This window comes from Oratosquilla oratoria, chromosome 22, assembly GCF_046742065.1.
Source record: "Oratosquilla oratoria isolate Oo_2021 chromosome 22, ASM4674206v1, whole genome shotgun sequence".
NCBI classification, from domain to species: Eukaryota; Metazoa; Arthropoda; class Malacostraca; order Stomatopoda; family Squillidae; genus Oratosquilla; species Oratosquilla oratoria.
In genome coordinates, this window is record NC_134798.1 from 605,001 (window position 1) to 617,500 (window position 12,500).

General features: G+C 35.7%; 1 protein-coding gene across 1 annotated transcript in view; it reads right to left on the bottom strand.

Moving 5' to 3' along the window:
* LOC143037192 (putative G-protein coupled receptor CG31760) overlaps positions 1-12,500 on the bottom strand; it is a 436,981-nt gene that overhangs the window by 13,973 nt on the left and 410,508 nt on the right. Inside the window, exon 13 of the mRNA XM_076205308.1 lies at positions 10,664-10,831. Coding sequence (XP_076061423.1) covers positions 10,664-10,831 — 168 coding nt within the window. The remainder of the gene's footprint in view (positions 1-10,663; positions 10,832-12,500) is intronic.

Below are 12,500 nucleotides of genomic sequence, written 5' to 3' on the forward strand. Positions count from 1 at the left end.
ATTGCAAAGAAGAACGCGAAGAAGAAGAAGAAGAAGAAGAAGAAGAAGAAGAAGAAGAAGACCGCGATGAAGAAGAAGAAGAACGCGAAGAAGAAGAAGAAGAAGAGGAACGCGAAAAAGAAGAAGAAGAAGAAGAAGAAGAAGAAGAAGAGGAACGCGAAGAAGAACGCGAAGAAGATTGCAAAGAAGAACGCGAAGAAGAAGAAGAAGAACTCGAGGAAGAAGAAGAAGAAGAAGAAGAAGAAGAAGAAGAAGAAGAAGAAGAAGAAGAAGAAGAAGAAGAAGAAGAAGAAGAAGAAGAAGAAGAAGAAGAAGAAGAATTACACCTGACCCCGACTTACCCAAGCGCCTTTTCAAGAATATTTCTAGGACAAAGTGTCACCGTAATACTTATATATATATATATATATATATATATATATATATATATATATATATGTGTGTGTGTGTGTGTGTGTGTGTGTGTGTGTGTGTCTGTGTGTGTCTTTATATGTATATATATATATATATATATATATATACAAATATATACATATATACATATATATATATATACATATACATACATATATATACATATAATACTGATGACCCACTTTCGGAGAAGAATAAGCGAAGATATAGAGATCTGTATATTTCGATCACTTACTGTGATCCTCTTCGGCAGATATGAGTTACAAAGTACAGAACAATGTGTATTTATAGTAAAGCAGTGAGGTAGCATGAGGGGACGGGGCTTATTCTTCTCCGAAAGTGGGTCATCAGTATTATTTTACATATGTGCTACGACATATCTTTGTTGTGATATATATATATATATATATATATATATATATATATATATATATATATATATATATATATATATACACATATCTTCGTGAATGTAGTCAGTAGTTGTGTCACTAAAATCACTAGACTATTGACATCATAAGTCCTTTGCGTTATGTATAAATGAAGACTATAGTTGACTGATCTTAGATTGTAGTTACTATGAGATTGTTTATTCAACATCGTGATTATAGTTAAATGATTTGGTGAGTGTAATTGATCGAAATTATCGTTGTCAATATGTAAAATCGTGACGGTACCCAACAGATACCGTAGCGGTAACAAACGGTTACTATGACGGTAACTAATCGATACTCTGACGATGACCAATTAATGGCGTGATGATAACTAATCAATACTCAAAGGGGTAATTGACCTATTCCGTGGCAGTAATTAATAGATAAGGACGAAGAGTCTCATCCAAACTGCCATTAATGACTCTCCGTCCTCCCTTCTCTTTGATCACCAATTACCTCTTGATTCTTTCCTCATGTTCCCCATTAATTCAACATCGCGATTATTCTCTCTTTTTTTTAATGAAAGACCAAGTCAATGACTATACCGAATGATGAACTTCTTATGAACGTTTTTTCTCTGTTTATGTATGCGAATGTGTGTGTGTGTGTGTGTGTGTGTGTGTGTGTGTGTGTGTGTGTGTGTGTGTGTGTGTGTGTAGTATATTCTTGTGTATACACTCACATACATACGTATTTCATACATGGCCATTGTCTCGCATATGCTGTACACCCTGGACAAATCTAGCGAGACTTTCAATATTCAAAGCCTTTGAAATCTACAAGAAGAAGAAACCAAGAAAGCAAGAGAAGAAGACATATGTACAGGTGGCTCCTGCCTCTTCCATTTTCAAATTCTATTTCTTGAAACGAAAAGGTAACTTCGTCTTGCTGACCGGCGCCGTAGCAGAAGCTCTTCTTCAAAAGTCGTCTTCAGTGAGACTTCGAGCGCTTGGGAGCGTACCCCCTTCATTGTGGTGACGAACTTCATAGATTCATTTCTGGTTATGTAAAAAAAAAAAAAATACAACTTCATGCAACTGAGGTGATGGTCACCCATAATGGCTGTACATAAACTCTTATACCCGATATAAAAAAGAAGCTAAAGGATTCCTTTTTTTTGATACATGTAGCTATATTCATATACATATATATATATATATATATATATATATATATATATATATATGTATATATATATATATATGTATGTATATATATATACATGTAATATATATATGTATGTATATATATATATATATATATATGTATGTGTATATATATATATATATGTATATATATGTATATATACAACTATATATGTATTTATATATACATATATATTTATATATATACATATATATTATATATATATACATATATATATATTGGTGAAGCGTGGCAGGAGATTCTCTCTGAGGCATATTCTGTTAAAAACGACAGCAAAAGAATTATTGATTAGTTTTTTCCGTGAGCTCTCAAGCTTGCGAAAAGTAGATTTTTGGTAGGGGGAAAGGGAGTAAATCAGATTTCCAAAATTCATAGGAAACACAAAAGTTATAATAGACACAAAAGTATAGTACACAATACAAGAAATTAATACAAGAAATACAGCAAAAAACAAAATACAAGCACAACAAAATAGTTATCAAGACGTTTCGCAGATCTTTCTGCATCCTCAGTTGAAGTGAAAAGAAAGGGAAAGGGAGCATATTTTAAATGAAATGGGAAGCACGGGGAGAAGTCACCGTGTTGCAACTGGGGGAAGTCACACGCAGGACCACAAACACTGGGAGAGATCACAAGTTGGCGGAAATGGTACTCGGGGAGGTCACTCCCGGGTTCGGCGCCAATCTGCTTCTCAGTCTTTGGGAACGACGTATGGTAGGAAGTTCTTCCCTTTCGCGGGGAATGGGGAGCCTCTGGGAAGGAGAGCCCGATGTCTTGGGATTGTCCATCTGGCTCCTCCGAACAGGTTTCATGCTAGGGAGGAGGGCGAAATCATTTACCTGCCTATTAATGGCAGGTTGCAGCTCCTTTATCCATATGGCTTCCAAGATAGCCAAGCGCTGAGGGTCCTCTTCTTTTGCCACAACTTCGGTGTTTTTTACCATAGTCTCCCTATCGAGGTGGCGTCGATGCTGGGTCCAGTGGTGTTGCTTGGGTCCTCCGTGTTGCAAGTGCATGGTGATTCTTCTAGATAATGTGGTGGTCGTCCTTCCCACGTAGACAGAAAGGGGCGTGCAGTCCTCCTCTGGGCATGTGTATTTATATACTACGTGGGATTGACGAACCTCCTGGGGTTCTGGAGCGGGGTTGTTCCTTAAAAGTAGAGAAGAGGTCTTTCTACTTTTGTAAAAGATTGTGAAGGACAATTTATCACTTTCTTTTTTGGGGACAACATTTCTATAGATTATGTTCTTTATAATCTTTTCATCCTCCTTGTATTTGGTAGACATGCAAGCTTTGTAGAACACCTTAATTGCGGTCCCTTCGTGTCCTACTGTAGTCGGTCGTGTTTGTTTATACCAATTGTCGATCACTCTGCGAAGATTGGCTTGGACCTCGTGATTCGTGTAACCATTGTTGATAAGGAGTTGGTGGACCCGATCAAACTCTTTTTGAGTGTCACTCCAAGAAGAACAGTGGCTGAGGGCTCTTCTGAAAAAGGCGCTAATGGTGGCGTCTTTGTACCTCTGAGGACACTCGCTCTCTCCATTCATGCACAGTCCGGGATTGGTTTCTGTCTACGTGGGAAGGACGACCACCACATTATCTAGAAGAATCACCATGCACTTGCAACACGGAGGACCCAAGCAACACCACTGGACCCAGCATCGACGCCACCTCGATAGGGAGACTATGGTAAAAAACACCGAAGTTGTGGCAAAAGAAGAGGACCCTCAGCGCTTGGCTATCTTGGAAGCCATATGGATAAAGGAGCTGCAACCTGCCATTAATAGGCAGGTAAATGATTTCGCCCTCCTCCCTAGCATGAAACCTGTTCGGAGGAGCCAGATGGACAATCCCAAGACATCGGGCTCTCCTTCCCAGAGGCTCCCCATTCCCCGCGAAAGGGAAGAACTTCCTACCATACGTCGTTCCCAAAGACTGAGAAGCAGATTGGCGCCGAACCCGGGAGTGACCTCCCCGAGTACCATTTCCGCCAACTTGTGATCTCTCCCAGTGTTTGTGGTCCTGCGTGTGACTTCCCCCAGTTGCAACACGGTGACTTCTCCCCGTGCTTCCCATTTCATTTAAAATATGCTCCCTTTCCTTTCTTTTCACTTCAACTGAGGATGCAGAAAGATCTGCGAAACGTCTTGATAACTATTTTGTTGTGCTTGTATTTTGTTTTTTGCTGTATTTCTTGTATTAATTTCTTGTATTGTGTTTATTGTGTACTATACTTTTGTGTCTATTATAACTTTTGTGTTTCCTATGAATTTTGGAAATCTGATTTACTCCCTTTCCCCCTACCAAAAATCTACTTTTCGCAAGCTTGAGAGCTCACGGAAAAAACTAATCAATAATTCTTTTGCTGTCGTTTTTAACAGAATATATATATATATATATATATATATATATATATGTGTGTGTGTGTGTGTGTGTGTGTGTGTTTGTGTGTGTGTGTGTGTGTGTGTGTGTGTGTGTGTGTGTGTGTGTGTGTGTGTGTGTGTGTGTGTGTGTGTGTGTGTGTGTGTGTGTGTGTGTGTGTGTGTGTGTGTGTGTGTGTGTGTGTGTGTGTGTGTGTGTGTGTGTGTGTGTGTGTGTGTCTGTGTGTGTAACTGAAGGCGGAGGAAGTATACGAGGAATAATGGAAGAATTGTACTCCCTTAACATTTCTTGATCACAAAGCTTAACAATTAAGTACATTCTGGACATTTTATACACAGGCAGGTCATCTCACAGGGTGCCTAGGAAAGGTCACTGTGCTCGGAATATTTGTCCGTTTGTTTTCTTCGACTACCAATAAACTTGTAGCTCATGCCAAGCATATAAATTCCTCTTTATGGTTGATGTTATTATTAGCATTAATGTATGCTGCTTCTATTGTTTTTCTTAATTTCTTCGTTGAACCTTTAATACAATTGTATTGTCCCAGTCCAGAAGGTGGTCATGTGTATCTATGTGTGTTACTATGGAATTAGAAAGCCTGTGGGTTCTTACATAATTTTTGTGTTCATATAACCTTTTTTCTAATCCACGACCTGTTTCCCCAAAATATGAAGATGGGCAATTCTTACAAGGTATTTTGTATACAATACCAAATGTCCCACTTTGCTACCTGATGTTCTAACGATCTTAATACCTGCTTTTAAGAGGACTTTGTCTAGGGTTGAATTAATGTTGGAATTTGGGACTGTGATATATCGTGTTTCTTTGTTGCAATTATTGATATCTTTACTCTTTTTATTTATTTCCTTAGCTTTCTTTTTTAATTTAAGTCGGTGACCTTTGGGATACCTTAGTTTTTTAAAGGTTTCTATGATGTGATCTAGTTCATCTTCCAGAAATTCTTCATTACAGATGCGAAAAGCCCTGAGGAAGAAGTCAATTATTATACCTGTTTTATTCCTAATATTGTGTCCCGAATAAATATGTATATATTCTTCTTCAATTGCGGATTTGCGGTATACTGAAAACTTTAAATTGTTGTTTGTTCTGTGTATGACAGTGTCTAAAAATGGTAATTTTCCGTTGTTCTCTACTTGTCGTAAATTGTATGTTACTATTATCGTTGATTGATCTTTTTAATTTGTTGTTATAGTTTCTTTGGATAAAAACAGAATAATCTCATCAACATATCCTAATCGAATGCTATTTGTACCCGTTATTGATATATAATTTTTAGTTTCAAGCATTTCCATATATAAGTTGGCTAACACAATAGAGAGGGGACTACCCATGGCTAAGACAGAATGTTATCTAAATCAACACCATTAAAAGTAAAAGCACCGAAACATACACAAAGTTCCACCGTCACTGAGCAAATTTAACATTTTATTGTAGTAATCTTGCTGGTTCATCACTACTATGCCGCCGCCTCTATCTGCACTAGTATGTTTTTGTCTTTACTTATTTGAATCAAATAAGTAAAGACAAAAACATTATATATATATATATATATATATATCTATATTCATACACACACACACACACACACGTATATATATATATATATATATATATATATATATATATATGTGTGTATATATATAAATATATATACGTACACACACACACACACACACACACACACACACACACACACACACACACACACACACACACATATATATAATATATATATATATACATATATACATATATACACATACATATGATATGTTACCATCGTTGGCAACTCTATTGGTGACTAGCTTTGACCTACGTATACCTTCTGAGGAAAATAGACGTCTTTAAATCTAGAAGTTCCACTGAATTCGACCGAAACAAAATTATTAGGGTGTCCATTCAGTGAAAAAAGGAAAATATCAAATATTTCTAGGTTAGCACCTATTCTATTGTAGGTGTTTCTACATCAATCTAACGAGGTAACTAGATTTTTTTTTTTTTTTAGGTTTGAGAATATGTCGGCAAAGCTGTCCACCAAGAACAATTTTGTTTTATAACAAGGTTGGACATAGAATTAAATAACAAAAGGAGCATAGAGATAAATAGATAGATGGGTAGAAATATGATTAATATATAAATTATCAATTGACCAGCTAAATGAATGATTCAATACTCAGAGAAGATAACAAATAGATAAAGAAATGAATGCAAATATATAGATACAAAAAACAAGTTGATAAATATATAAATGAATAAATGAATAAAGAATGTGTAAGTTAAAAAACGAATAAATAAATTAATAGATTTATAACTGAATAGATAAATTCATAAATTTATAATGAATAAAGAAATATATAAATGAACAAATACATAGATAAATAAACATATATATACATGAACAGATAAATAAGTAAAATATAATAATGTTCAAATAAATAAACAAGTGGTGATAATGACGAGCAAAATTATTACAAGTTATGTTTGATAACTCCCATATTGTACCAGAGTACAATATGGGAGGAGAGGGTTTAGTAACACTTCGACAATAATCTGTCAGTTTGTTCTATGCATGTGTTGGAACCTTGCGTGGTAACAATGCTTTTTTGTAATATGCAAACTATTTGCCACGTGTAGGCATGCAATCACCGATGTTTGTTTCCATACCTGAAATGCAACGACAAATAAATATTAATTCACTGACATGTTAGTTTCGTTCTGATCTTTTGTCATATCCTGTGTATGTGAGGCATCGAAATTGTTTTTCGATGTTGTAATAAATTTCCAGAATCACTTGACGTGCCATGGTCAACCCAAAGGGAGATACCTCGTTTGGCACGTATGTTGGCACGCGTGCCAGGAGTTGCCCAGTCTATGAATGCCATTCATTGTCTAATTTCGTAAAGCCTCATTTTCTATTATTTTAGAAATCCACAACTAAGCGATATATCAATAAAAACTTAATTATTGATATTGAATATCAAAATACATCAACGTAATATCTTTCTTAGAGGAAATCAATAAGAGAAAACTTGCTAAAATGGAGACAATCATATGATTCCCCATGCCTCGTGTCGTCTGTCCGATTCTGTCAGTGCAGCCTGATGTCAGTTTGACGATGGCTACCTTGTGTACCGGGTGTTCTCCTACTCCATGGTAGTAGGTTAAGTGGGGTTAAATTAAGTTAGGTTAGGTTAGGTTAGGTTAGGTTAGGTTAGGTTAGGGTAGGTTAGGTTAGGTTAGGTTGGGTTAGGTTAGGTTACGTTACGTTAGGTTACGTTAGGTTACGTTAGGTTACGTTAGGTTACGTTACGTTAAGTTACGTTACGTTACGTTAGGTTAGGTTAAAGCTCCACAAATCGTGGTTTTTCTTAGCGTTTTCGTGTGTTCCATGTGCTTCCTCACCCGATAACCCCGCTTTACCATCTCACCCCCCTCCCCCGCATTATTGTAGGGGTGATGTGGTAAGGACATAAAAAGGTTTTCGCCAAATTTGAGGGTCAAATTTGAATGAAACACACAGAAAAAAGGGAATTGTCATGCATTATGTAAAATGCCTTAGTTGTTCAATTTTAAAAATTACTATTGCTTTCCTATCATTTCATTGTAAAATGTTATTTTATCCATGGGACCGCCTAGTATATGCTACATGGTATTTTGCAGTCACCTCCATTCTTATGTAAAATGCCTTAGTTGTTCAATTTTAAAAATTACTATTGCTTTCCTATCATTTCATTGTAAAATGTTATTTTATCCATGGGACCGCCTAGTATATGCTACATGGTATTTTGCAGTCACCTCCATAATCATGTCTTTATGTAAACTACTCTGAGAAGTAGATAAACATGCTGAGCCCAATTGTATTCCTGTTGGACTATGAGTTATTTCTTTCAGTTCCTAAGAGTTTTATTCGGCTGAAGGTAACGGGGCTACCACACTGTGCTACTTTTCCTTCAAACTGCGATTTCTCGAAGATACTACCTACCGTCTGAACTTTTCCTACGTAATATCACTATGGCACCTTATTTTGTATTCTCAGCAAAAATACACAAAATGTCAATTGATATGCTGGAGGAAAAGTATTTGATCCAACATGTCAAATTCTTTTCTGAAAGCCGCGGGCAGCCAATCTCCAGCAGTCGGAGGAAAAATAGTCTAGATTACAGTGGTTCTCAACCTATGGTTCAATGAGTCATTGTGGGCCACAGTGGTTCACAAATAGGACCACGAATCGAAAACTAGTGATAGTTTGTGGATGTACTCGGGTTATGTTAACTAATAAAGAAATTTCTAGGAGGCTAAAGAACAGCAAGCCATAAGCACAGGGTACATAAGGAAAAATGTTAAGAACCCCTGGTCTAGAATGACAATGACTTAAGTTGCGGGTAGGAATGGATGAAGGCAGTACATATTACCTGCCCTTTACCTTAGATATTCTATACTATTAATTTATTCTTTATATTAGCTTATGTCAAACAAGTCTGTTTAGCTGCAGTGATCATCTTCAAGTTTTTATATTTTTCATCAAATCATAGTATTATTTAGAACTATTCCATTTACACTACCAAAATTGAGCCACCATAAAAGGATTTCAAAAATTATCGTTATCTATAAGAAAAATCAAATCTAATACGATTTCCTCCATCACCGCACTTGAAAAGAAATATATTTAGATCCCATTTTCCAGTATAAAAGTTTCTCAATATCTTCTTACTTGCAATAAATAGGTAAATGAATAAGTAAACAAGTAGATAAATAAATACATGAATAAATAAATCAATAGATAAATGAATAAACAAATAAATGAATAAGTAAATAAATAGATAAATAAATAGATAAATAAATAAATAAATAAATAAATAAATAAATAAATAAATAAATAAATAAATAAATAAATAAATAAATAAATAAATAAATAAATAAATAGATAAATAAATAAATGAAAAATTAATTAATTAATTAATAGATAAGAAAAATTAGATATGAAAAATAACATATCTAATATGCCTTCTTATGTATAAAAATGAAAATCTTAGGATTTCAAAGTTCCCTATGACTTATATGTAGTGAAATAAAAATTCTCAGGATTGGACACTGTACTGTAACCTCATATGTTTACATTTATTCTGAGCTACATCAGAAGATTTTATTCAGAACAAAATGAAATAATGGCTAAGCAAGAGAAGGTAGATAATTTAATATAGGCATCATCCAATTTCTTACGAATCAAAAGGAACCCAGTAGACGAAATCCGTAAAAAAGTTACCGCTTACAAAAAAGATGAGAAAATACTGAAGGAAATCTTACCATAAAATTGCAAACCGAAGAAACAAGAGGACATCTTGAAATTAATTGTCTACTATCGTAACCCCAGAACTTCATCTCTAGTCATGAAAAAAACTTAGCAGGAGTCAAGGAAAAAAAATAGTAATGTAGTGTACATTGGCCACACAACCCAAATTTGATCACAGAGACTCACATACCATGGGCAAAACGCAGCAATAAAATCCCACACCACAAAAGTACAAAAAAATACTGGCATTTTGCGAAAGGACCTGAACGAAAACATAATAATACTTGAAAAAGACAACAACAAAAGAAAATTAAATGTATGAAAGCAGTATTGATAAGATATATTCAGCCAGAAATAAATATACAACAAAATATGTGTGGAACCTTGGAGCTATATGGGACACCCCACGGCACGCCAAGGAGAAACTAAGAGCACCTCTCTCATTTCATGTTGTGTCATCTATAATCACAATTTGTAAATTCTGAAAATAAGATTATCAGAAGATGTCTAAAGTATAGGAGAAACGTTGTAAATTATGTATTTGTTTTTATTTCCATATATACCATGGATTCATTTGGTAATGTAGTGTTCTCCCTTCCCCTTACAGCCCCCTACAGAAAGAAAGATAGCGACAAGGATTGAAAGTATTAAAAAGATTACTAACGCCGAGTATGCTGTATTTTTCAATAGAAGATGTCTTCAAGAAAACCTGCTCCCTAAATTTAGTGATATATATATATATATATATATATATATATATATATATATATATATATATATATATTTGTATGTATGTATGTATGTATGTATGTATGTATGTATGTATGTATGTATGTATGTATGTATGTATGTATGTATGTATGTATGTATGTATGTATGTATGTATAAGTAAATGAATAAGTAAATAATAACAATAGGAAATTAAAAATAAAAGACTTCATCATCTCACCTGTACATCTCCTTCAGTAAGTCTCGCCTCCAAGACGCCTCCCGATGAAGACGTGGTCGAGAGATGACTGTTCCCCGGCTTGGGCTTAGTGAGGAACTTGGCAGCGATGGGTTTGGTCATGGAGACGCTATCTTCTCCTTTACCCTGGCCCTTCATCACAAGGTAGGCCTTAGAAAATATAAAAACAATCTAAAGAAAGAATGATATTAAGCATGGTCAGATGGATAGAGCTGATATTTGGCATAACAAATGAATAGTAAATAACAACAATAATAACAACAACAATAGAATAATAATAATAGTAATAATAGTAATAATAATAGTAACAATAAAAACAACGGCAGCATCAACAACAACGACAATAACAAAACAAATAACGATGATGATAATAATACATAAATATACCAAAGGCTCTTTCCCCCTTAGACATGAGGTAGCCAAAAGACAAAGGCATAGAAACCTTTCCCACGCATTCCATCCCCCACATACTCCACTTCCTCTACCGTCTTCCCTCCCTTTTTATCTTGGCACCTCCTGGATGACGGGTCATTCCTGCATCCTGTACACTGCCCGGGTCAGAAGCAGTGTCGCAAGACACAGCAAATCCACAGCAAAGCCGCTTCATTAATTCATACAGAAAAGAAAAAGACAGGGAGAAATCCCTTCGGGCTGCGTCAATTTATTTCTCATACATACTTCCTCACCCCCATCCCCCATCCACTCCCCCTCATGCATCACAGCATCATCCATACACAACCCTTCTCCTTTCACCCCTATCTTCTGTCCTCTCCCGTCCTTCCTCAACAGACATTCCACTCTTTCTCAATGCACCTTCTACCCCATCCATCCATCTCATCCTAGGTCGTCCCCTCATGTTCACTTCTTCCACCTCTGTCTTCCACATCTCGTTTACTAATCTTTCTTCACTCATTTTTTCCATATGTCCAGACCATCCCAGTACTCTTTCATCAACCCTATCTCCCAACTCCCTTTACACCCCTGTTCTCTTTCTCACCTCCTCATTTCTCACTCTATCTAGCCTAGTAACTCCTATCATCCTTCTCATGCATTCCATACCTTGATATATGATTATATATATATATATATATATATATATATATATATATATATATATATATATATATATATACTGAATGGTTCCTAGTGCACAGATTAACTTCTTTTCAACCACAATTCAGTTTTAATTCCATGCCATTACAGTCGAAACTGACGAGGAGCCCGAAGGAAGCATATATTGGAAATTGAAACGTGGTCGAGCCGAGGACTCAAACTCAGCTCAGACGTGACAGTGTCAGTAACTTAACCCATTGCGCTATCAAGAGAGATATAAGTTGAGCACAACTTTCCTATATTTGTATGCTCGAGTTACATACAGAAACATGAATATTTGCGTTCAACGCACCTCCGCCATGATAGTGAGGTGGTTTTATTTACTTCTCCGTGGCGACCCCTTCATGAGGTCAAGTAATTATAACATTATCATGCCATTCAAAACGGCCTAGAAAATATGGGACAGTTTCATCATCAATATATTCAAAGGTGATGATGATGATGATGATGATGATGATGATGATGATGATGATGATGATGATGATGATGATGATGATGATGATGATGATGATGATGATGATGATGATGATGATGATGATGATGATGATGATGATGATGATGATGATGATGATGATGATGATGATGATGATGATGATGATGATGATGATATGGCTTAACGTGACACACTCCCCCCTATCGGGAGGCTAGGATGATGCCCCTCACAGAGGGCTTTGTAGCTACAAAGCTACAAGCCAAAACAAAAGAA